This window comes from Apteryx rowi, unplaced genomic scaffold (genome assembly GCF_003343035.1).
Source record: "Apteryx rowi isolate R43461 unplaced genomic scaffold, aptRow1 scaffold_186, whole genome shotgun sequence".
NCBI classification, from domain to species: domain Eukaryota; kingdom Metazoa; phylum Chordata; class Aves; order Apterygiformes; family Apterygidae; genus Apteryx; species Apteryx rowi.
In genome coordinates this window covers 937,281-964,336 of record NW_020448152.1, presented here as the reverse complement: position 1 = coordinate 964,336, position 27,056 = coordinate 937,281, and the positions used below count along the sequence as shown (strand labels likewise).

Here is a 27,056-nt window from a genome sequence, read left to right as displayed (position 1 = left end):
GGGTGCGGGGCCGCCCGCAGCGGCGGGGGCGCCGGGGCCGGCGTGACCTTGGCTCGCTCCCGCGGGCCGCGCCGGGCCCCGCCACGCCGCTGCGGAGCTCCTGTGAGCGAAGTAGGGAGCCGCTTCGGTAGCAGAGCGTGTGGGAGTTGCATAGCTCGTGTTGGCTAAAACCATTAAAAAAAGAAAGCCACGCCCCTTGAGAAATACCTTGCGCGTTTGTGTATATAGAAAAAGCTTACCAACAAACTTAATGTTGCCGTTTCAGCAAATTTTCTAATATATCAGGAATTAAGCAAGGACACAGGATGAATATATACATAGCACATTACCTCTGATAACTGGACTTCAGAAGTGACGCCGTCATCTCATCTGGACGGGCTTTTTGTTAGAGCTAGACGTGGATACAATGCTGACAAACATAAACTAAGAGTGTGATGGCCACTTTTTCTTGCGGCTGCTTCTGCTGAAGCAAGCGTGGCCTGAACGCTAGAAACCTGCCTCTAGTTCTGCATAAATTGGGCTGTTTGGCTCAGTGACAGTTGCAGCACAAACCTGTTTCACTTGCTGCGCTACTGCAAATGCCCTTGTGCTCTTGAAATTGTCTGGATGCATCTGGAAGACTCACCAGAGTGCAGCTCTGGCCTCTCTTCATCTTGCAGTCTTCTGTAAAATACTGACTTCTGTGTAGTTTAACTTGGTGTAAAGCTTTAAAACTGATTCTTGTTTAAGCATAAGGTGCTGCTGCACTTTGTGTTGGAGCTCATTGCTGTTCCATTCAATGCAATCGTATTTGGTTCTAATGTTTCTAAGTGTTGCTCCACTGCTAAGTTGTTTGAATTCTCATTTCTCTTGGAAGACTGCCCTGGACAGTGAGGCCTATCCATAACCAATTAGCCATAGAAAAGCCTCTTCTAGCCTTCTTCCCTTCTCCTTTATTCCCTATCATAAGTATGATGTGGGCAAGGGGGAGGAAATTTGCCCTGAAGGATTCTACTGCTCAGCAGCTCCTTGCTTCTAAAATAACCTCTGACCAAGTCCCGGTTTGTGTCGTGACGAGGTATGCTTAAACTACAGCTAACGGAGAAGAACAGTGATCTTGCTTTTTTTGAAAGTAATGAAGCCGGTGTGCCAAATAGGTACAGTGGAGCTTGAGCACTCTGTATAGTAAAGACTTCTAACCTCTAATGCTGGGTGGGTGCTATAATTTCCTTAACAGTAGTGTGCCAGCTGCAAAATTACAGTTCTGATCTGCTCTGAGTCTTTTTTTTTTTTCTCTTGTCTTCCATTGGCAACTAGGACGCTCTTGCAATAAGCTTGCAGCATGCCTCAAAAGTAATCTTACTTGTGGATTTTGCACAGTTGGTAGCATGTGCTGCTTATTTTGTCTCTTAAGGATCTTAACCCAGAAGCTTTTAACTAAGCAATAACTTGACCTTTGTKTKTTTTTTYTTTTTTTTTTCTCCCCCCCCCCCTTTTCTTTCTTTCTTCATCCCCCCCCCCTTCCCCAAAGTGAGAAGCCTCATTGGTAGTTTTTATTCTCATATATTTTCTCCTTGGCCCCATTCAACTTTCTTTAGCTGAAATACTACAATAGAAATTAGATCTCTTATATGTTAATAAGATATCTCTTAATGTTAATAAGATACTTCTTAACATTTGCACCTTAAATGTCCTGCTGGAGGATCATACCGTACTTTGGTATGTTTGGGTGAACTGTACTACATTTGCTTTTGAAGCTTCTTCCTATAGCCTTGGTTTCTAATTCAGCAATAATTCTTCAGAAATATGCCTACAGGTATTAACCATAATTAACTTAGCAGCATGTAACTCCCTCCCCCCCCCCCCCAAAAAAAAAAAAAAAGGACTTAGAAACCATCAAGCCAACCTTGAGTAGAATTTGTGTTGAGTAACATCCTGCAATTTAAACTGGCTTCCTGTTTGTCCTTTCCTTATAGTTTCTGAATTGGCTAATAAAACTAGGGAAAAGTTCTGAGTGGAAGTGGTGCTCAGCAAAAAAAAATAATTTTCTTCTGGAAGAGTGACTTATGTAGCTGATGTTTTCATTGCCTGACTGCTGTAAGAACCAAGATAAGGCTATATGCAGTTACCCACCAGTGAGTCTGACTAATCTTGCTAATGAGTCTAGGAAGAGTCGTTAGAGATTTAGCAAGTCTTGCTAATCTTGCCTAGATGTTTGCTTTGATGGAAAGTGGGGCGGCAAGGGAAATGACACTAGAGATGCCACCAAATATAAATGGATGGAGCTGTAAATTTGATGGAATTGCTCTCTTAACATCTTATGAAGTAGTGAGTAAAGTCAGTGCTGCTCCTGGTATGTTTATGAGCTTTGCTAATGCAGGTATACTTAAGAATAAGAATATGCTTAAGAATGGTAAGAATAAACCAGTCTGGAGGCTGGTTGTGAGGTCCATCAGATGAATTTAAGGAGATCTACAGAATGCAGAATTTCTACAGCCTAGAAATGGACTCTGAAGACAGCTTAGTTTTGATTTGAATCAATTACTGGTGGAAAGAGGAGTGAGTTTGGAGTTACGTGTCTAGAAAACATAACAAAGAAATGAAAGGCCTTTTTGGTAGCACTTAATGGTATAGTTAAAACGTGCAAATGTACCACACCCAAGTACAGAATTAGAGCTAAAGTTCTTCTGCAGCTTTAGGTGTACAGTGACCTAAAGTCAGAAGAATAGCAAACAAAGCTGCATCTGAAGCTGATAAAATAACACTCTCTGCTACCATCGCAGTTACTACCATGCACCATTAACTAGGTGCTTTTACTACTGTAAAGCTGTACAGATGTTTAATATCTGACTTTATATAGGGTGCTGGTGTCAGACTGCTCGAGTGGGAGTAAGAGGATATGCCTGCACAAAGATTGACTTCTATGCTTTACCATTATATCATGGAGAAGTGGGAGTTGAGGGAACTGTTCTGAGACACTGACCTTGAATTTTATCCATGTTTTGTTGTCCTAAAAGGTGAATGTCTATGGACACACCTTTCCAAATGCATGCAGGCTTCTTCTCTTGCATAACTCTGAGCATTAAGTATAGTGTGGTACAAAGATGTGAGGAGCTTTCTGGATAGGAGCTAGAAAGGGCTTCTTGATGCAACCTGATTATCCTGGCAGTATTAATGTGAGATCACACTCAGTTTCTGTAGCTAGAGAAATGGAATTACTTGGATAATACATCCAGAGGGAGTTGTGCCCTTCTCTCGGATCTGGATCTGTATCCTTTGAATTTTTTATCAAAACAGCAGTCAACTTCAAACAAGCTAGAGACCTACAGATCCAGCCAAGAAAGACAGGGGTCTTTAAGTAGCTGTGTACACTGAAAATTTGGACTGTTGTTTAATAAGGGTAAATCAATCTTGTACATCCTGGAGGTCCTAGTTCTCCACCTTGCCATATCAAAACAAAATCACTTCAGATACAAGGGAGCCTAGCCCAGCTAGAAATAACTTTAATGTAAACAGAGTGAGGATTCTTCTATAACATCCTGCTCAAAGACAAGTCCTGCAACTTTCTGTTGTGTTTATATCTACTACTGTTAACATCTCAGTCTGCTCAGAAGAGCTTTTCTAGTTAGCTGATTATATTAAATACAAATGATCCCTTAGACAATTATAATTACCTTAAACAATATTATTTGACCTTGCTGCAGTTGTGCTGTCATTGTGTTCTTAAATAAGGCAGAGTTTCCCGAGAAGAGTTTGCTGAAAGGTGTTGGGGGTTAGAGAGAGGTAACACTGTGCTTAGGGTGGGATAAGGTTTAACATCAGGACTTGTTCAGAAGGTGGGGGTAGGGGATTAAATTGCCTCACTACTTCATGTAAGCAGTAGCAGTGCTATTAAGCAGTAATGGCAGCGTTAAACATCAGTGTCCAAGAAACAGTAAATAAAAATTGAGTACTATGTGCTTCTTTACACAGGGGCACAAATAAATACCTACCTGTCATAACTCCTCTGAACTGCTTCTGTGTTTGCTTTGTCCAGAAGAACATTCCCAAACTGTGGGACATGAGGACTTCTTGGCTCATCTGGGCTCTTGGCTATTCCAAAAGAAACAGGAATGGCAAGAGCCCAATATGTAACGTGATAAGAGAGGGTTTTGTCTTAAGGCAGAATTCTGCCCCTTTGAAGAGGAACTTTAGTTGTCCTTTAGGTAGAAGCTTAAGCACTGTCTTAGACTGATACAGATAGGTCTGTATTTTCCAGGATGATCTGGGACCATGCTGGTTTGCACCCCTCTTAAAAGGGGGAGGGAGAAATATGTAGTACCACAGGTCTGGATAGATGTGGGTTCTCTGTTATCTGGCCCTCACATCTAGCTCTTGCTTTCAGACTAGTTTCTCAAGACTGCTTACAAAGGTCTGTACCTTGCTAGCTGATTATTCTGAGAGTACTGCCTTGTCTAAAAACAGTTTGCCAAAAGATGTTGGCGATGCAGAGGGTGGTGATGTTGTTGGAGAGATCCATACCTTTGATAGCTGATGGTCTACTCACCTGAAGTCTTGCAAAGAAGCAGCATTTGCAAAAATAAAGCCATTTTCTAGATCACATTAACTGTTCAGTTCTAATACAAGGGTATGTGCTGCACCAAATTTCTGTAGAGAAGTCAATGCTAGCAGTTGTTGCTGCTGCTAGCAATCGTGCAGCTGCAGAACAAAGCTTGATGGGGACTGCACCGCCTGCGCGAGCAGCAAGGTAACCCATCTTTTGCGCTGATGCTGAGCTATTGCAGCTAGATCAAACAGCTTTCAGAAGTGCTGCAGTGTAGAGATGCCCTGAAAAAAGGAACTACACAATTTTCTCTGTGATGAATAATCTTTTTAAGCATTGCAGAAGCAAGGTGACCATGACAAAATCATGCACCTCTCTGGCTGTGATGGGCAAATGGTTCCGCTATTGATGGTGTTTTGGGTGGTATGCAGGCTTGCTGTTGGTTAACAGGTACACTATGAGCTGTTGGCTGCCTTAGCTTACAGGGCTGGCAATGTAACCAGAGTGTGTATGTGCAAGTTAATTATGTGACACTGGACCCTACTGACCCAGATTTTGAATTTCTCTTTGCGGAGCTGTTCTTGATGACATGGCTGTGTGGCAGTGTGGATGGGTCTGCCAGTCCATGAGATGCTAGGTGATAAACTAAGTCTCTAGCTTGAGTTCTCTCGGTAAAGATACTGAAATGCAATTGCCTTGACACTCTCATGTTGAAACTGGTGAGACCTGAAGTACAGTGGATAACATTGCTAGCAGCCTGAACCGTTTGGACTGTGACCCGGGCGTGACTGACTGCTGAGGGGTGTGTATGAGGCTGCCATTGCGGTTGGCTGCAGCAAGGCCAGTCGGGAAGGTTCCTTCTGCCGTTTGGAAGGGTACATGACCCTCTGAGTAGACTGGGATTTATGGCAGGCAGGAGTGCTCTTCCTTTTTCCTCCAGTGCCAGCTGGCGAGTAATTGTGTTAGGTGAAATGCAGACACTGTTCTTCTGGCCTTTGTTTCAGCTGACCTTGGAACCATGAGGGGCTTTGTGTGCTGTACCTGAAACTGCAGAACTGAGCCCTGATCTGGTTCCTACAGCAGGACAGAGGTCAGCTATGTTCCTGGGTAGTAACTGGCTCTGGCCTCTACTTTAGGGTCCTTTAAGCTCTTGCCTTATCCTAAGAAGCTATGGTAGTAGGGAAGAAATGGCAATTCTTAGACTTATGGTGTCTCACATACGTCCCAGTTTAAGTGGAGAAACTTAAAGGAAAGCTGCTGACTTTTTAAGGCAATAACTTTGAAATCTAAAAGACCTGCATGACCCCTTAAATAAAGGGTCATGAGTCTGGAAGTGAAAGTAGACAAAATGTATGAGGAATGTCTCTTGCCTGCCAGACTCCACAGCAGACTAAGGTCTTACAGCTCCTCCTTTCTCTTCCATTTTCCTGCCTTTGACTTCTGTTCCAATTTCAGCTTCGGTTTTAACCCTCTGCCTTGCTTTACTGTTTGAAAGCCACTGAGAGGAGCAAAAGCTTAAAATAATGTTTTAAGTTTTAGATTGAGCTCCACCTGCCTCTTGCAAAAACTGTATAAAACCTGCATCTGTTGGTGTTTATCAGCTCAGTGAACAAACAGTTAATGGCCACGAAGTCAACTCTTATAAACAGACTAGTGTTATGGACAGGTTTGTTTAATCCTTTAGTATTACAATTAAATTTTTGCAAATTTGTTAGAAATTCTGTAACTGTTACAAGTGCTTAAGGAAGATATGTTTTTATATTAAATTTTGAAAGTGGAAAAAGTGTAGACTTCTGGCTCTTAAATGTACTGTTTCTGTAGTTTTTTACTATAGTTTAGTAATAGTACTTTTTCCTTTTTTTAAAAAAATAAAGGTAGCTGAATTGCTATCCTCTCATAGATTTGAGAGCTTATGCATGATTAAGTATTTTGATTAAATAGACTTAAAACTCTCCACCCTCGACTTCCATTATTGGCAAAAAATTCTTTCCTGTGCAAATCTAGGGATGTCCTTGGTGTGAGGAGTCAGCTGGCTGAACTGTGCTTAGTGACTTCTGTGATAGTAAAACTTTGCTTAGCTTGAGTTATGGCTATAGCTCCATTATGGACTGTCTTTCTACTGTATATCTCAGAACTACATTAGCCTGTGGATTTTATCTCATACTCTTACCTCCTAGTAAAAACTGTTACCTCTTAGCAGGTTGATTGTGTGCTATCTTGATAAGCAAGTCAAGAGTATAAGATTTAAAGTAAGTGTAGAACTTGAATATTCAAAGGCTGGGTGAATAACTAGCTTAAAATGATCAACAAATGTAGGAACATCAGAAGCTTGAAGTACTGAAGGAAAGAGGGTCATGTGCCCTTATGAAGGATATCAACCATGAACATTAATATTGCTGAATATGGTAAAACTGTGTAACTTCATTAAGTGTCTGTTTCTTCCACTGCAGGAGCTGGAAAATGAAGCAAAACTGATAGAGAGGACAGAAGAATCTCCTTTAAGAGGTCTGCAATCTGAGAGAGTGACCATGTCTATTACAGATCACAGCCCCACCACTGGAGTGGTGACTGTTATTGTTATCCTGATTGCTATTGCGGCTCTTGGTGCCTTGATACTGGGCTGCTGGTGTTACCTGCGTCTGCAGAGGATCAGCCAGTCTGAAGATGAGGAAAGCATTGTGGGAGAAGGAGAAACCAAAGAGCCCTTTCTTCTGGTGCAGTACTCTGCTAAAGGACCTTGTGTGGAGAGGAAAGCTAAGCTAACTCCAAATGGCACAGAAGCGCATAGCTAACTTGGAGCAACACATGTATATAGACTATGCTTATGATGTGTGTAACCAGCAGAAGAATCTCCTATACTGTGAAGAACTTGGTCACATGCACACTGCTCATCAGAAGACACCATGATGAGGCTTAAATAAGCTTTGTTTGTAACTGCATGCACTGAGAAGCTGCACTTTGCATCAACTGTATATCCTGTTGCGTCTATGACAGGAGCTGACTCACCTGGCAGGAAGTCCATTGCCGGCAATGGACACAGGGATATATTGGTGTGAAGAGACTAATAGCATTTTTCTTACTTGAATGTTTAGCTGAGCCTGTTTTGATGGAACTACTACTGTAATGTGAACTACTTTACAACTGTGAACTGTAAATAGGCTGCCAGGAGCTTTTGCTTTGTGCTCCACAGCATATGGAACTAGTATGATGCAATTGTACACAACACACAAGGGGACTCCAGAGCCTTGACTCTGGGTGGGATTCCAGACCATCAGAACCAAATTTGCAGTTAGAGCTTGCTTCTGCTATTAACTTTTGAGTGCACAGCCATAAAGCCAGAACTCTTGCTGACTTCTAACAGTTTATTGGACTAACTCAGAATACTTTCTTTGAAAAGCAGGTATAACCTGTCAGCAACATCTTGAGGAAGAAAGCATAGGAGCTAAAAGAAAATGATTTCCTTTAGTTGCAGCTAGGTTGGTCAAGCCTTTTGGCTGCTAGAACTGAGTTCTCCAATCATGTAGCTACTGCAAAGAAACTGCCATTTTCATGGATTCCAACCTGGGAACTAATGATGGATACTCACCCCTCAGAGACGGTCCAGAAGGTTCCAGAAGTTTTAAATGGCAGTAGAGCAGGTTTTTACCCTTCTGTAGGTCTGCATGTTAAAACTGCAGAAGTGGTTACTTATTAAAAGTGGCATAAAAGCAACTAATATGAAGTTGCCCTAAACCCCTGTTTGTGTACCTAGCAGTTAGGGTATATGTACACAAGATAACAGCCTATTGTAAAGAAAACAAACCACTTTAGTCTAAAGACAAACTCTCAACTATATAATACAGCTAATGTATCTTGTAGATAACTCTCTTGGTTTAACTGTACTACTACAAGATAAGTTTAAAAGTCTTTCCTGAGAAAATTAATGCTGATATGGGGGAGGAAGGTCTCTGGGCAGTTTGTGGAGGGTTTTTTTAGCTAGCAAGGGGGAAGTACTTTGAAATAAGGACACCTTTTATTTCCTGCTCTGTGCTGAGACTAAACTGTGGAAACTGTAGAAAGATGTGTTAAAGAGGGAGTTCTAAACCTTAAATATTTGCTTGGGGGGAGGGAGGAAAGGGACAACACTGAGGGGCCAAAGGCAGCTTATGTGATCCAAAACCCTTAGGGTAGGCAAGTCTGCTTTGAGGCTTGGCTAGCTCAGCACTGGCCCCTGAATTGTTTTCTGCTATAATGTACACATAGCTTCTTTGTGCCTGATGTAAAGCTGCAAACAGATTTACCGTGGGCTCTCTTTCTTCTGAGATAAGTTACAAATAATACTCAAGTCAAACTTCCTCAACTCTGTAGGAAGCATTAGATTACTGTTTCCTGTGCATATGGAATAACTAAGCAACCTCCTAGTGAGTTTACCTGAGAATTACATAACTCTGCAAGAAGGAGAATCATGGCCTAATCGGTAATCTTGTCCCTTTTCTCTGAGTAAAATGTTGACTTGCATTCTTAGTGCTGTATTTGTGGGGGGTTTTTTGTTTTTTAAATGGGAGACTAATTTGAAGCAAAACTAATACTGGCAGTAAGCAAAAAGCTCCCAGAGTTGCCTCTTTAGTACAGTATGGGGTACAGCTGACAGATGGCTGTCCTTGCCCTGTCACGTGCTTATATAAAGATGCAATTCTCATGTGACCTGCCTGTATGGCCAGGCCCCATCCACTTAGACTACCACATTCTAGAACTCCTAAAACCAAGGAGAAAAGGAATAATTCAGTAAGATATTTTCTTTAGTTTTGTTTCAGTAGAGAACAGTTCACACATGGCTCTTGAAGATTTCAAGATAGATATAAATGGTGTACAAAAGTGATACAAAGTACTGAAATTCTGCAATAGAAGAGTTGTAGCAAGATGATTTTGTCCATTCAAGTTTACTAATTACACAGATGAAACATCTCCATTTTAATTCTGCAAACAAAAAATGCAGAGCATATAGGGCAAAATTTGTAAGTTACCAGAAAAATATAAATCAAAGGTCCTAAATTAACACTTCCTCTAGCAGTTGTAAGAGGAAGCCAATGAAAAATGACTGGTCCTTAATCAGAGGTACTTCATGGTGCTGCCCGTTTAAAAAAAAAAGGCATCTTTAGGTTAAATGGATAGGTGTTTGCAAGTTAGCGCAATAATAAAGTGCAGAAAGTGTTTTCCATACTCCTCCTCTATTTAGATGTGGGCATCTAATAAGTTGTTCAAGTCATACAAAAATATTTCATTTGATTTTCTTTTTCTAGATCATTTGAGAGAGAAGTCTTTATTTACAATGAATTTCAATAAAATTTGCATAAATACCTTCCCAATACTGTGTCATTTGACTTTGTAAGCAATCATCCTGTACTGTTTTCACTGCTGTGCTCTGTCTCTATAGTATCAATATTATCAATTCTTTTTTCTCCTAATGTGGTGGCAGCTGTTGAAACTGATACATCATTGTCATCAGAAAGTGTTTGCTCTGACTGAACAGGTTCTTTAGCTTTATCTTTGAGCTGTAGTTTTCCTTCCTTTGATGCTACTAGGATTCTCAGCAAAGTATTCTCCTTAAGGAGGTTTTCTGATGCATCAGCTAATTCTTGAAGCTTTTCAGCCATTGCTAGTAATTCTTGATTCTTCTGGTCATACGTGGACTGTAACTGCTCACTGTGGAGTTGCAGGGTCTTGTGCTGCTTTTCCAGTGTATGTTTTTGCTGCTGCAGTCTCTGTTCCTCTCTTCTGGCTTTAGAAAGCTGTTCTTCAAGCTTGTCATGGGCCTGATGTAGGGCACTGATTTCTGACCTTAACTTCTGAATTTCTCTCTCTAAGTGGGAGATGTGTCCTTGCTGTAACACTGTCTCTTTATGCAGGCATTCTTTGGTACAGTGGTCTGATGAAGAGAGACTTGAGTAATGTAAAATAAACTTAAGAAGATTAGGAAGGTTAACTGGAAAGTCTTCAGGGAACTTCACGCTCTGCTCCTTCCTAGAAAAACATACCAAGTTAATATTGCAACTTTCAAAATTGTAAACAGTGATAGTTTTATCTAATATCTGCTGTCCAACTCAAACTTAGTATCTTGGTTTTATAGAGAATGGCTTCCATAGGAGGTAAGAGAAACTTAAAACTTATATAATGAAGATATGGTGCACAGACTACTGTCTCCTTATGAACCCTTCTACCTGTCTTCCAGCTTGTTTGGGTGCTATAAGCATCTCTGCTCTGGGCTGATATATTTTTTTTGTCTGGTAATAAGATTTTTCTATCAAATTAAGAAACAGATTCTACTCCTAACCTATAACTGAAAACTAAGTTTGGTGGGTTTTTTTAATATGACTAAACCTCAAAGTGCACATGGTAACATCACTGTTGGGCAGGGGGGATCAGAATGTATTGATACTGGTGAATATTAAAAGTTGAAGGGAAGTGTTTAAGTATTCCTCACCCTACATATATTGTTAAGAAAAGTTAAGTCTAGCTCTATAGAACTATCTGGGAAATGGATTATTTTGAATCTGCACTGCAAGTTATCACAGAACAAGTAGCTTAATGAGCTCCACCATTAGAAAAGTAGTGAAGGTAGTAGAAGAGGAGTTTGGCTTTAAAACAGTTATCAGTCATTTTACTCAGAAGCAAGTCCCTCTTGCTGTGAAAAACAAACCAACCTTCCTACTCATTCCTCCTGCTGCTTTGTCTTTATGCTCCTGAGCTCATCAAGGAAGCACACCAGTTTGGTTTTTTTTGGTCTGGCTGGCTCACCCTGTGGCTGTAAATACTAGTCCTAGCATGTGAAGGTGTAGGCCTGTCACGTTCTGCAACAGCACAGGCTTGCTTTTAATCTGATGCAAGTCCAAATTGCTTCAAGACCAAGGAGTACAAAATCACTTCCTCGAGGCTACTTACCACCGGAAGACACCAACCACCTCCAAAAGTACCAAATGTTAAGCTTTTGTCCTATACCCTGCGTATATGTTTATCACAGACAGAGGAGGCCAAACTAAGGACCAGATAGGAACTAACTTCTACACCTCTTTCTGAACCAGCATGGCTTCAGCATTTTAGTTAATCCGTATCCAGCATAACTGGAGTTTGCTGCTTACTGACTCTTCTGCAGTAGAGCTAATACAAAATCGAGTTAGCCACATAAACTATAAACACAATTGGCTTAAATTAGCTCCACTGCTTAAGGCACCAGATTTGTTTATAAATATAATCCATGGTAGTAGGGTTTTTTTTTTTTTTTTTTTTTTTTTAAGAGCCTCATAATCAAGCTGTTCACCAAAACACCAAAAATACTATGATCCTTTAGGAAAGGTGATTTAAAAAAAAAAAAGTTTCACTACAGCCATATTGATTCTTGTTCAGTAAGGACAGATTTATCATCTTCCAGACTACAGTGCAAAGCTTACATGTGTTTTCTCCTTCAGTATGTTTAACTATATCATCTTTAGCCTTAGTCAGAAGCCTGCTGTCCCTTTGATCAGGGAGCCATCAAAAAAGGTAACTGAAAAAAAAGCTTAGTTATTTTTCTTTGCTTGGCAAATTTGTAACCAGATTACTGGTGTGCAGTATGCATTCAGTGTGACCATACTGGACATAAATTATATATGGACGAATTACACAAGTCAGAAGAAAACCCCTGAAGATTATTCTAAAGCAAGAAAGACAGATTTAAGTATAACATTTAAGGCCTCAGAAAGTGTGCTGCTGCTGCTTCTACAGAATAAAGACCATGGACAACACTCACGTCCCCACATATGTGAAATTATGTTTCCAAACTGCTTACACCGTGCAGCTGAAACACAGGAATTTTTCTGAGCTATCAGATACAATTACCTCAAAAATGCTGTGTGTGAAATCCAATTTATTAACATATGCAATATTCACATCATATTTGTTTACTTCATTTACTGAGAACTATTTATTGTACTTCAGGAAGAAGAGAAATATCACATTTTATCAATAATTCAAGAACCTGGGCCAGATGAGGCTCCTGTCTATCAAAATTCTGTAAGAGTAAGCATGATTTTTCTTCCCATGTAGACTTCTAGTGATCAACCATGCAATGCCTGTAATTACCATAAGCAGTTTCTCAACTGACACTCATTTCAACATCTAAAGTTAATGCATCATGGCATGATTTTGGCAAAAAAATCCTCTATAAAATTGACTGCTTTATACCAGTGGTATTTTACTATATCATCATTCATTGTTTACTGACCTAAAGCACAGGATGTATCAGAAACACTGAAGTGTTATTTAAAACAAAAAGCAAAACAAAACAAAAGAATTAAGAGTATGAGATGGGGGGAATAGAGTAAGTAGAACAGAGACAATTTGCAAAAATAGTCTCATAAGGCATATGCCTAAGGAGCTCGCTTGGGCTGTACAGGAAGCCTTAATATAAAGTACCTTTATATCCAAAATTAATGTATGACTACCCTAGTAGAGATACTAATACTACATGTACTATCAAAAACTAATTTTCTTGATTACCTAGATGCAGCAAAATATGAAACAGACTGGACAGATAGAGCAAGAGAGAAACAATGGTGAGAGATAAGATACATTTGTGAAACCAATTAGTAGATTACAAAAACAATGTTACTAAAACTAAAAGGTCAGTTGCTCCAGAGACAGGTCTAGAACTGCTTAATAAAACAGACCAAGGCAAAATGAGTACCTATGAAAAGAAATGGAAAACACAGGTCTGTGTAGTAAAACTGGGAAGATGGCAAGTATCAGAGGAAGTTTCATTTCCATGAATTGTCTTAATGCCCTAAAATCTATTTCAAATAATTTAGAAAAACGTTTAAAATATAGTACACAGTCTTATAATAGCCACACAGTCATTTATACATGACACTCATGCTCACACCTAGAGCGCATGAGCAACTGCTGACCCAAAGTCAGACCTGCTGAGAGAATCACAGGAGGATGTCCACACTGTGCTGTTAACCATAAACCAAAACCCCTCAAGTTAGAACTGGCCCAAGCTGTTTCGTCTATACAGCACAGCACATTGCTCTGCAGACTTCACAGAGACGAGACCAACAATGGCACAGGGATATGCTGAAACTCATAAACCCTACTCCTCTGCAAGACTCATCAGCTTAAACATAGCACTGTATGAAATCCGGAACAGAAGAAATCACAGCACCTGTCACTTTGCTCTACCATATGCTGCAGATACAGCCACAAGAGCATCCCTGCAGTGTTCTGCAAATGACATCCCTGCTCAAAAGTGGGAGGGAAAGTCACTTGACTCCATTTCCAGTTAAGTAAAACGTTGGGGCTTATTGACTAGAAAAATGGTCTTTTATAGTAGCCACAAAAGTGTCAGTTCCTAATTTCTTCCAACACCAAAATTCATCACGCTGGTATTCCAATGGGTCTTAATGTGATTAGATCTAGTAGATCTTCAGCTCTACTGCACTGACTTGCACCTACTCCTTACGACTTACTTCTATGCTGACCTAACAGCATAGAAGATAACAGCATACTACTTCTACTTATGTCTCAATGGTCAGCAGCATCTCATGAAACACATGTAGCTCTTCTCAATTCAAATTGTGATTACTGATCTTTAAACCAGTGAAGTCCACAGCCTCTAGCCACTCAGCCAGCCAGAACCAATGCACTGCAAAATGAGAGGTAAGAGCCTCTCTGAATGCTGGGAAATGTGCAAAATTGAGACCCAATTGTATCTGCAGAACTTGTCAGGTAAGTGGGGTCCTGGCATTGAAGACTGTAGCTTTTGGTAAGCAAGGAGCGTAAGTCACACTGACTTTATCTGTTCAAAGATTTTACCATTTGATTTTTTTTTTTCCCTCAGAAACAACTAAACCATTTTGGTTGAAGTTTTCCCAAAATGTATTCAGCCTGAGATAGATACTGGAGCTGCAGCACTGCAGCTTATGTAAAGAAAATGCGACAGTTTAAAGCTTTAAGAAAGGTCCTCTAAGGGGAAGTGGTAGGCTACTTTTTCAATAGATGATGTTAACAGCAGTGCTAATGAATTTCAGTGTCACCATAGCATAATTGTTGCAAATACCACTAGAAATCCAAAATCCAAACAGACTAATCTCTTCAAACGTAACCTCTGCTGACATATAAGGGCAGTTTTTAAGCTTCATGCTATTCCTTTAAGAAAGCTGCTAGAAGAAAAGTTGATTATAAACTTACTCTCAACTCAAAATATGATTTTGAGGAAAACAAAAAATTTCTGGCTCTTGTTTGAGAACAAAAGAAAAATCTGAAGAGCGTGAAATAAAAAAGAGAAATAAATCCTCTCTTTTGTTTGAGGGGCAATACTCCTGAGACTTTTTCAGCAACAAGTTCAGGAAATGCTGCTGCAGGAAATTAGTAGTTAACTAACTGGTCAGAATAGTAATAGGAAAGAACAATATAATAGTAATAATAGAAGGAAAATAATTTAACCTGTGTGTCTTGAAGTTCAGGCAATATACAAAAATATTTCATTGTGAAAAAAATAAGAACAGTATAAATTATCAACAAACAAAGTATAGAAGATGTCTTTATATGTTTTGTGTAGTGTATCTTTTGGTTTTGGACATAGAATAAGCGTTTATCACTGTTACACTTAAGTGTTGTGGAAACAATGTTGTCATATCTTTGTTCTTCTGCACTACTAATCCCATTTCATAGTTAGTGACACGGGGTGGTTTTTGGTAAAGTTCTTTTTAGTTCAGAATCTTATCAGCAAACTAAGTTAAAGCTGTAAAAGCATGCTCTTCAGGGCCTTTCAGAAAAAACTCACGGCCATCAGAATTTTTAAGAGCTGAAGTTTTGGGTTGATTTTTGGTACTGTGTTCTTTAAAACACACTCACTAAAACTGCTGAGCAGTCCTCTCTATATATTTTCATGTACTTCTCTATACTTAGAGATTTAAATGTTAGTCTGCTGCTATGAAGTTAACCCTTCCATTATTAAGTAGAAATTTAGATTCGATTTTCCTTTTGATTTTAATTAGAAGTACTTTTTTATGCCTATCCATATGCTCACTCTGAAATGAGTAAGTGCAGACATTTTTTTCCTGAACTTCTAGATTCTTGACTATTTCTGAATATAGTGGAAAAATTAAAAACTTTGGAAAGTGAGAGGCTGTTATACAGTTTGTAAAACTTCTGAAAATGTATACCTTTCCAAACCCAGAAAAATCAGGATGATAAACAGATAGCACTTAAGTACAGCTTTACTTATTTACCTCTTGGGAGTTGCAAAGCTCATACCATTGTACATGCGGATAATGATATGATCAGAGACTGACTGTTTTTGCGTGTTGCATATAGTTTCTCTTCAACAACACATAGGTCTTGTTTTATTGCTCATCTCCTTTAGATATTTTGCTATGTAGATGTTATACTGCTACTAAAACTTCATTTGTTTTCTCTTTTGAAGAAGTATGCAATGCTTCTAGAGTGCCAGTAAATCTGCTGTTACTTTTCTCTTGTGAAAGGTCAAAAACTTGTTACTGAGTCAGAATGAAAAACAAACCACTTTGGCAATACATGTATTATTCCCATGATGTAATTCTATAACAATTATAAGAGTAATGCTCTGTAATTTTTTATTATTGCAACAAAACTCTTTGGCAATACATATATTATTCCCATGATGTAATTCTATAACATTTATAAGAGTAATGCTCTGCAATTTTTTATTATTGCCAAAAAATTTAGCCAATAGCATTAAGGACTCTAGTGACAGAAAGTATATGTGCTATTTCAGTAAAAATTATTTAGAACTTTGAAAAAATATATTTATGCTGAAGTGTTCTGAGAAATAGTAAAAAAAAAAAAATTAAGAATAAAACAAGATACTTCAGTAACCATGGTGTTAGCTTACACAGGAAACCTTACATGAAATAACTTTGTTTTCAAGCATTGCTTTCACTTGAACATTTTAGCACAGCACTTGACATATTCAGTCTAAAATAAATCTTATGTTTAAAAACACTGCAGTAGAACAGCTCAATAAAAAGATTAGTGTTTGCAACAGGTTTTCCACTTTGACTCATCATAAGCAAGATGACAATCTTCTTTCCAATAAAAGTTTTATACCATTTCCAATTTTGACAGTTTTAAGTATATCTTACTATATTTCATATTTGTGCTTCTTCAACTACCTTTTTCACTCCATCCTATATTCTCTTTCTACTTGATCATATAGTAACATGCATAATGTTCCTTTTTTATTGCTTTTGTTTCATATTCTTTTATGCATGGCAAGACAGTGATGTCACCAAACAAGACTAATAACATCACAAAGCAGGAAAAAGAAAGAAAATAATTCTATAACCTGATTTTATCAGGAAGGAAAACACCTCTTATATACATTTATGTACATTTTATACATTAAAATTGCCTTTAATATAAAAATTCTTTCTATATAACATCATGAAATAGCTGACATAAATGGAACATACAACAGGGGAAACAATCCTTTATCTTATTTAGTTAGCACAAAGTATGAGCTATCTCTGTATGTAGTACCATTTCTACACTCTATAAAATACCTGTAAAATTGAGGATTTTGCTATAGGTGTTAGCATCTCCTTTAAAGAGCTTATAAAGGCTGAAAGTCTGATCTCTGCCCCATTAAACTAGTTCTCTTGTCAATCTGCATAAAGCACAGAAGCGTTCCATCAGCAGAGAACCTGCTGTGCAAAATACGGGTACAGCTACACATACATATGTTCCCCCTAAAAGACGCCCAACTTCAATACAGTGAGAAAAACACAACCTGAGGGAACTTCAGTTTGACGAAGAAATGCTCAAAAGTCCTTCTAAACATATTACATTATACCACAGAGGAGTGAGGGAGAAATAATAATAATAAAAAAAACCTTCACAGATTAAGACTGTTGTAGTTATTATTTCCAAAGGATGCGTAAGCTCTCCTTTAGCTCTCAGATTCTCTTATATTCTTTTAGTTCTAAAAATTTAAACAATCTACATGCTCACCTTCCAAAACATTAGGATTGTTAGATTCTGTTCTCTTAAAAGAGATTAAGTTTGAGCTAGTTTACTTACTCCAGCCTGTGCCGGTTTTTGCTTGTTTGTTTGTTTTTTAATTAGAGATGCAGCAAGCAAATCCTTGCACTTTACTTGCAAGAATCCATTTTATTATTCTCTTGAGATCTCTCTCTCTCTCAGTTTATCCAACTGGAAGATGTTACATAGGTAAGTTCCCCCTCCGGAAATCACTCATTCATTCGTCTGGACAATGCCAAAATAATTATTTTAAATACAACCAAAAGAAAATTAACTGAAGAACAAGGTTAGTAATGATGCTGTTCATAAATAAAGACTTGAAAACAATTAAATAATGACCTATCTGCATACTATTACCTGTCCATTTTTTTAAATGTATTAAGCAACAATGCATACATGGAAATGAATTATTGTTTGGATTTTTTCTTTACTAAGGTATATGGCCAGATTAATTTTTATAACTTAGTAGAATAAAAGTAAAAGACCCCTAGTGAAAAGAATTACATTACCTCTGATGAGGAAAAAATAAAATGGTTGGGAGACGGTCTGTCATAAATTCCCATGGAAGGTCATTTCGAGTGATATCAATTCTGTTAAGAAAAAACACACTGATAAAGAGAACAGGCAGATGAACACACTGTATTTTGTTCTAACACACCATTCTGGGGATTGGTAAGATGGAAATTCCTATTCATTAATTTGTTTCTCAGTACAATTCCATGAATATTCTCCTCTAAGCAACTAGTTCTGGGAATAAATTATTTTGCTTCTTCCAAGGACAGGCATACTCTTCAAGGCAAAATTTTTGCTAAAGCTTTACACACAAAAGAGCACAACATGTTGTAAATGAAACAACTCTTCAATTACTTGTTTTATGTTTTTCTCTCTTTTTTAAGTTTTTCTTTGCATTTTTAATAATAAAATAGTTACAATTAATAAGAAAATTTTATTTGTAATCATAGAGAATCACAGTAATGTGCAAGTTATGACAGGTAACACTGCAATAAAAATAATGGAGCAAACAAGAGAACTTCTAAATCAGGACAGAATGGGTGTGTATTTGGGAGTATCATCATATCTATGAGATTAAGGCAGCACTTAAAACAGGTAATAAACTCCAGGTTTCAAATTAATTTTTTTCCCATAGATGTGGTGCTGCCCCCTGGGGTAAATTCCAGTCAGAAAGAAACAAAAAGGATACAGTCAGAGCAGATGTATTATCAAATACATGAATAAGAATGTTTAAGTTGCACTGAAACATGGAAAACCCTGGAAATACCAAACAAAAATATATGCTTAGGCACAAAAAATATATATATACCACACACTATTTCTCAAATAATGCAATATAATAGGATAAAGTTCTTTGCTACAGATTATCAGGGAGAAAGGTAAAATTGATGTTCTATTATCTGTGTTTTATTGGTTCACTTTCTGAAACTAGGTATGAAACTGCAAGCATAATTGCACTGAATAAAAGTGTTGTAATTTAATTAAAAAACTACTGTAGTGAGTCTGAAAACTACCAAATTTACATAGAGGAATACATAAAAATAATTCATTCAAAGAAAAATGAAACAGATTTCATTCACATCAAGTATTGCGTATTTGCAGAGAGAAAAAAGTAATTATTTTCCAGGCTGTCTCAATTAAATGATTCTAGAGAGACAAAAATATGTTTTTTTATATATACATATAACATTTATTTATTTTTACCTTGCCACAGTGAAATTATCTGGAGGCAAAAGCCGAGCAAGCTGAATGAAGATGTGATTAAGAGAAGCGCAGAACCCACACCACTGTGCATAATAGAGCAGCAAAACATTCTGGAAGATAAAAAATGGAGAGGAGCTTGAATACCTACGGTAGTTAATCTGCACTAAAGAAGGACTAGTCTTCACAACAACAAAAATATTTTGAACTCTTTAAAAGCAAAAGGAAACTATATCATAATGTTAATAAACTTCATAAACTATTTACTGATGCCCTCTGTTTCCTGAACCAAAACCCAAAAGCTCTTAGGGAATTCTCTTTCTGCAAAGAAAAAGACAAAATGAAGAGGATTATTTAGTTCCCTTTTAATGAAAATGCACCGCCAAACTTTCTTAAACTTCTCATGATTGCCCTACAGCCTTATATTCCTATTTGAGCGACAGCGTAATTGATATGGAAAAAATCTGAATGATGAGCCCTAGAAGGCTGCTGTTCTGTAGCTAGTAAAGCAGGCATCAGGGCTGCTGGAAGCCAATTTCTGCATATGCCCGAGTTCACTGAGTCCTCGCAGTCAATGGATATTGGTCCTGACTCAATCACATCTTTAAGGAATCAGTAATTTAACTACACTTCAGGATGACATTGTATATAAAAGAATTTTATGGCACGCAATCAGAAAACTTTTAACCATGAGATTTTTTTTTTTTGCTGTATGATTTCAAATATTACTTTAATTTTACAACCTTTCATTTTTTCTGTATTATGTCTACTTTGCAATCACCTTTTTAACTTTTTTTAAAGTTTATTTTAAAAAGAAACTGTAGTACATAAAAAACAACAAAAAAAAAAGTTGTGGCATGTTTATTTCCTTTGAGGCCCAGAAATCAGAATGTTCTTCAATACTGACCTCAAAGCCCTATGTATTTACAATGTGCTCCTGTCATTATNCAAGCACATCAATGTAAAAAAGAATGAAACCCATTCCTCCAAAGTGCGAAAAATGATTTGCAAGGAAGATTTTCAGTAATGAGTTGTACCTTTTCATTTGAAAACACAGTATCGTGGAAGGTATTAGTAGTCACTTCAGTGATTATGCGTTGTGCATGAAAATGGACTGAAGGGTCATCAACAAGATGCCTTTTCAAGGGACTGTAAAGAACGCTGAAATTTTTTATGAAGTTCTCTGAAATGAAATTGATACATTACAAAGTTATTTAAGTTTCACAAATATATGATATTGGCAGTTTCCATTTTGCAATTCAGAAGAATTTAAGAGAGAAAACAAAACAAATTCAAACCTGCTTTCAAATCATAAATTAATTTCTGACAGTTTCCTATCAACTCAAGTAACCACCACTTCTGTGGAGACAATACAAAGTGTCAGTTGCCTGCTGCAGTCTTCTCTTCACTTGCCCTACTACTTTTTACCTTGCTTCTATTCCCATTCAATGTACTGCAATAATAATTCCTTCACCTCCTAATCTAACCACATACCTGGTAAGTCATAAATAGGATCCTCACCCTGTCTTTAACTTTCTGCATTGCATTCAAGTATTTGCTCCTTATCTTGAAGGCTCCAGTAAATTCCACACTTATTTGCATTTATTCTTTTAAGTACTTTCCCTGTAATTTTCTTTTGCTTTAGACCTTCAAAGACTGTGCTATTCCCATGTCAACATGACTGGCCACCTTCTGTTCATCAGTGATCACCTTCCTCTCCATTCAGCTGTCTCTTTAATATTAAGGTATTTGACAATAATTGACCAAAAGTAAAAATTTAAAACAAATCCCAAACCCCTCAACTACCTTCACCTACACTACTTTGAGCCAGGACCATATTCCCTAAATTGCTGCAAGATATGGGCTATATCATTCTTTTCAATTTAGATTCAGAGCAGTACTATTCTATGTATTACAAAATAAGAAGATCCAACAATCAGGACAAACGAAGTAATACCAAACATACTGGAAACGATTATTTGTTCAAATAGAAACTTCTTATGCTGGTATTCTCAGTCCAAAAACTAGGCCCAAGTAAAACTTGTAACTTTGTAGGCATGTACCAGATTATCAAGTTTATCTCTGGAAATGCAAATAGCAGTACATTTAATTTTATATTCAATATTCAGCATCATGAAATTCTCACATCAGACCAAATTAAAGTTTTGTACTTTCTAGATGTCTAGATTTTGAATATCTATGCATGACTAAGTAATATATAACTAAGAGGTGGGAGCTAGGTAAAAACATATTAATACTCCTGAATTTTTAGGCAACAGCCTGTAAAGACCAAAATCTGTTAAAGATATTACATTTTAAAATCTCTAGTGAAATTTTCAAAAGTTGGGAGGCTTAACAACCCCCCCTCCCCCCCAAAACCCCACAGTGACTCCTTGACAAGAGATGTGGAAGCAAAAAGTTTCCATAAGTTCAAATCACTTGGAAGAGAGCGTTGCTTTCTGCGAGTTACTCAGCAGAGAAACCCCACCATGCTCAGGAAATCCTGTGAACTGAAAATAGTTCGAGACAGAAAGTACTCGAAGCAGAAAGGGGAAGGAAACACTATATACGCTCACCCTGGTCTTAATTTTTCCTAAGTATCTGCTTCTGATCACTGATTTTTTTTTGTTGTTTATCTGGAGTGTTTTTCGGGGGGGGGGGGGCGTGTGATGGAGAGGATACAGAGCTGGATGGGAACATTAATCAGAATATGACTGATTTTCCTCATGTTTTGCATACTTTTGTACTTACAGTTTTGAGGCAAAATGCAAATATAGTTAATGCTATAAGAACTATATTGATATACCTATTTGAAAAATTTATTTTAGTATTGTGCACATTTGCACTTACTTCCATTTTAATTTACCACTGCTAACATTTAAGAAAACCCTGCATTTCCTAAAGGTGAACTCAGTTTCGCACATCATTTAAACAGGTAAGTGCCTGTGGTTAAACACCTTGTGTTTCTCATTCAAATAACTTGTGTATGAATTAAAACTTCAATCATGGGTTCTTCTGAACACAACCACCCTTTTTTTTCCTTTCTTCAATGCAGCCAGGAAAAAAAGGAGTAATGACAGATTTGACCAAAAAAAATTGGTTAAAAACATTTCAGAGCTCTATCTTGACAATGCAAGTACTTTTCAAAATAAATTTTAAACAATTTATAAGATGGTTTCAGAGGGCAAGAGGAAGACCCAGTCTCTGCTGATAAGTGGGCAGTACCTCACGAAATTCTGGGAGAATATAGTGAGTAGAACAGCTGAGCAAACACCAACATTACCATTAATACACAAATGTCTTCTATAACATCAAATGCGTTAGGTGCATTACGTGGTTTTTTTTCATGACCAAGTTAGTTTAGATTGTAAACAATTCCTCCAAGGTATCAAGCATTCAAGAACCACACACTTTGCGATTCACTTCATTTAAAGCAAATTCCTTCTGGTATATGAAACTATTACTTCTTACATCATCTTGAACAAAATTCCACTGCTTGGTTGAATAGAATAGATTAAGAGTCACAATGGTATCTATAGTTTCACTTTATAAGCAGTCATTTTATGAAGGGTATATATTTTCCATTCACAAACTTACTCTCAAACTTAAATTTTCTTATTTCAAGTATTTCTATAGTGGATACCATACCCAAAGTAGATCCAGTAAGTGATTGATTCTGATCCAGGACATAGTGCACTTCTTCTTTCAGGTCAACAATGGCAGCAAATTCCTTAAGATGAGTAGATCTTGATGCTCCTAATCTCTCTGCATATATCCAAAAAAGATTTGAATCCAGTAGATAAAGATTCAAGGTTTTGTTGGTCCTGCAGCTCAGACCAGTAATGTTAGTGCCATTATCATGAAGGTCAGGAATAAAACAATTCCTATCCTCAATGTGAGGAATAGAATTTTGGGTGTCATCCTTATCTTTCTTCCCATGGGAAGAAAATGCTACTTTAGGGGTCTGAAAGATGGTCTTCTCAGAACTAATAAAACTTAAAAAATGCCTATTTACTGTCCTGCAACATGCAGTGTAATAGCTAAAGGGACTATAGAAACTTAAGAAATTGCTGCATTCTATGGTATTTGATATAACTTGAAAAAAGGTGTGTTCCTGGAGGTAGAAAGAGTCCAAAGCTGCTTCTATCTCTAAAAAGTTGCAGTGTGGCACATTAACTTTATTCGGTTTGACACCAAATGTCTGGTTAATGCAAAGCTCACAGACATTGTGAGTTCTAGATATTGAATGCCACTGAGGAAGCACCACTGTGTTACAGCATGGGTACTTTGTTATTGAAAACGTTTCCGACAATTCTGTATGTACATCTGGTACAGGGGAATCAAAAGCTGGTGAATCAACGTCTCCTAAGTGCTGAAGAACTGGTTCAGCTGCCTGGCTTTTATTACAGCTGTGGTATTCCAAGGCCACTTTGGTAATCTACAGGAGGCAGGGGGAAAAAGAAAAAAAAAAAAAGATTAATTGTACATAGTTCACACATAACTTCATTTATTTGTCACAGGTTGAATAACAAGTATATGCAGTTTTAGATGGAATTTCAAAAACAAAGTTGACTAGTCTTTCTTAAAAAAAAAAATCACAGGAGGCTCTGACTTAGTAACAAACTTGTATTTCTAGATATATCAATATGTAAGAATTAAATATTCAGAACAATGACAATAAAAAAAGCCACTGAAATATTTTCAGTCCACTACACCAACCTCAAGGTCCTCTCTGCATCATATATAGCACAGTTCCATAACACTACATTTTAAGGTTAAATCCTACTACATGCAACATTAATCAATATATTGGTTCCTGAACTTCACTTGTTTTCCCAAATGAGGAGAAAACAAAAAAATATTCCCGTCTGAAAGGGGAATGGAAATTCTTCCTGGTGTGGATGGTCCCCGACTTCTGCAACAATCACTAACAGTGTTGAAGCAGTGTTGTTATTCTCCCAGCCATGGAAATACAGTTGCAATCCTGCATGTATAGTTTGGGCGTGGTAATGTGTGATTTATTGAAAATTAAAAAAAACTAGCCTGCCACTCAATGCAGATGTTTGTGTTGCATTACCATTTCAGTTGTCATAACCAAGGGGAAATGGACAACGAAAGGCGCAAGCATGGACCACAAAAGGGATTCCCTTTCTAGGAGACAAATAAGAGGAAGGGAAAAGAAGAAAAAAAAAATCCCTTCATCTATCACATTAAATATAATCAAAACACAAAGCACGGCACACACATTGCTTACACAAGCACATTCTAATAGGGATCACTACAGCTGTCAAAGGGATATTGAAGGATCATGTCTAGGAGTGGAACTGTGCCACAGGATCATTCAGATGTGGTCTACAGTAACAGTTTCTGTTAGTCTTTAAGAACTCATTATTAGATGGTTCTGCAGATCCTGAAAATGCTCAATTAAATACTTTAAAAATACATAAAAATAATAAAAAAAAGACCCCCTATACTATAACCTAAAGATTTTGACTACATACATAGAGCAACTTGAGAAGTTATTATGAATAGAAAAACAAATTTGCAATATGAAAGCTCATTTCAGTGAGCTATTATCAGAAGTCGTCGTTGGTCTTTGAGAGCTTTCAGCATACAGTAAATGGACAGCCTCACTCCGCGCGACTGCCTTACAGGCGCGCCGTTTCAGAGCTCAACGTAACTCTCACAGCCTGCAGTGAACATCTCTTCCAATGGTAAACAAGTTGTATAATACACTTCTATTAAAGTGAAGATATACAACATCAACTGGGAGATTCTGTATGTCATTTCATGTTTAGATGCAGATAAATGTTCTTTTATTTAGTAGGATGAAATCTGAAACTGAACATCATGTGGCACTGATCTGATCTAAATATACGGCATCTCTTACTGGAGTGCTTAGTCTTGTGGCAAGCGTCACTGAATTAAATTCACGAAAAATAAGACTGTTTAGTATAAGAATAATTGCAGCTCTTTTCCAGTCTTATCTTTGCCTGCAAATGACTTCTTAGAAACAATGAAGAATAGTAAGCAGAAAGAGAATTTTTAAAAGTTGAATTACCAATAGTTACTGCCTGCCAGTTGTATTAATCCATGCAAGAATCTGTTAGGCATGCAGCAGTATTCCAGTTGTAAAGATGGAGAATCCAATACGTTATTTTATGAGTGTAGAAAGTCAAATGAATAAGGAAATTAAGATAAGAACTCTACAGTTTGAGACATTTTCATACTCTGTTCATTAGATCATGCTGTTTCTGGCACTACAGGAAGGTTACAGTATCATTTGGGAGAAGTTTCTTATCTTCTTGAAGAACAGGCCTCACAAATGAGTATTTTGTCAGGTTTGAGATTCTCTTGACAGACAGAATGAACTTTCCACATTTCTGAATTTTCAGAAATGGGAAGAAAAGTATAATGACCTGTGCATCAGACTAGAAGACTGCACTGCTCCATCAAGAATATTACTTCATTTCTTTCAGCTTTTCTAATATAAATGAACATTATCTTGTAGCTGGCTAGCTTTTATGGTGTCTATTTCTAGTTTAACTAGATATTATATCATAAATGATTTTCACATCTTTTCCTCATTGCTTCAGACACTGCAGCATTAATTATGTCGCCTGGTGGAGACTATGCATTTCAGGACATAGCTGATGTCCTTATAAACCAGCACTGCCACCAAAACTTAGTCTTGCTTTTTCTCCTTCACAGATCCTCGTTTCACACCACCCCTAGTGCTCTGCTATCACCGCTGTGATGTGCCCCTGCACAGTATATACTAAATGAGACAATGGGATCCAGCTGAAAAATAAGCCAGGAAAAAAATTATTTTTCAACCAAGTTAGTTTCCTATCTGGTTTATTTCATAGGTGCAAACTCTTGTCCTGGGCAATTCAGGAATAAGAATAATGGCAGAGAAAGAAAAAATTGAAAGGAGACTAAGGAATGCACAGGATATGAAAATGCCTTTCAGAGCAGTTTTTCAGTTTGGCTAGATTTCAAACAACAGTGTCTCGTTTCCTAAAGTGACCGTATTTCCTTGTGTAACCACATTTGGGGAGGAAAAAGAAGGAGAGGAGAACTAGAATGGGGTGGAAAAAACACTTAAGTTTTGCAACACTCAAATATATTCTTGCTCCTTCGTTTGAGCTTTGTCAGCTGGAACAGAAGATCAAACAAACATTGCTCCTGTCACACAACACTCTCCGCTGAAAGAAGGGAGTTGAGGAAAAGAGAGAGGCTCTTGCCTTGAGTCGCTGTTGACACGAGAGGAAGGCATACTGTATGGGGCAAAACCTCCCTTATGCTGATAAGGCAGTTGTAATAATTCATCTTGAAAACGTGCTTTCAAACAAACGTGAATACATAGAGCAGTGAAATAAAATGATGAATCCGTCATCCTGAAAGAATATTTTTGGACACTGAGACACATGGCCTCTTGATCATAGCAGGAATGCTACATGCAGCCTGTTCTACTAATGCTTATTACTCCACTTCATTTGCCTTTTTTAAAAGGCTACAAGGCGGCAATCTTAAGAGCTGGACCACAGAGACAAGGAGAAAGCTCCCTGTCTAAATGCATGCCATGAGGAAAAAACAGCAGGCAGCAGACAGAGCATTTTTCTAGCTCTCCTCTCTTTAAGCAGTTAGTCGAGAATCTTTGGGATAAACTGAGGAAAGATTTGATGGACTGTTACAAAAGAAGAAGAAAGAATTTGAGCAATGAGCCATACAAAGCAAATCTGAATGGGAATGATTCCCTACCAATTCCAGAAAACATCTCTGATCA

At 37.6% G+C, this 27,056-nt stretch overlaps 2 protein-coding genes across 6 annotated transcripts in view; one reads left to right on the top strand and one right to left on the bottom strand.

Moving 5' to 3' along the window:
* Positions 1-6,213: 6,213 nt before the first annotated feature.
* On the top strand, positions 6,214-9,863 carry SNN (stannin). Its single transcript, XM_026061839.1, has one exon. It carries the CDS (start codon positions 6,925-6,927, stop codon positions 7,312-7,314), a length of 390 nt encoding a protein of 129 aa, XP_025917624.1. The 5' UTR covers positions 6,214-6,924; the 3' UTR covers positions 7,315-9,863.
* TXNDC11 (thioredoxin domain containing 11) overlaps positions 9,423-27,056 on the bottom strand; it is a 34,400-nt gene continuing 16,766 nt past the window's right edge. For all 5 annotated transcript variants that reach the window (XM_026061835.1, XM_026061836.1, XM_026061834.1 and 2 more), the window contains 5 exons: positions 22,916-23,705; positions 20,305-20,450; positions 19,271-19,380; positions 18,064-18,144; positions 9,423-10,522 (listed from right to left, as the gene is read on the bottom strand). In XM_026061835.1, coding sequence (XP_025917620.1) covers positions 9,895-10,522; positions 18,064-18,144; positions 19,271-19,380; positions 20,305-20,450; positions 22,916-23,705 — 1,755 coding nt within the window. In that variant the 3' untranslated portion in view covers positions 9,423-9,894. The remainder of the gene's footprint in view (positions 10,523-18,063; positions 18,145-19,270; positions 19,381-20,304; positions 20,451-22,915; positions 23,706-27,056) is intronic.

Coding starts and splice junctions, on each gene's coding strand:
- SNN (XM_026061839.1), top strand. CDS start 6,925: ATGGTAAAACTGTGTAACTTCATTAAGTGTCTGTTTCTTCCACTGCAG.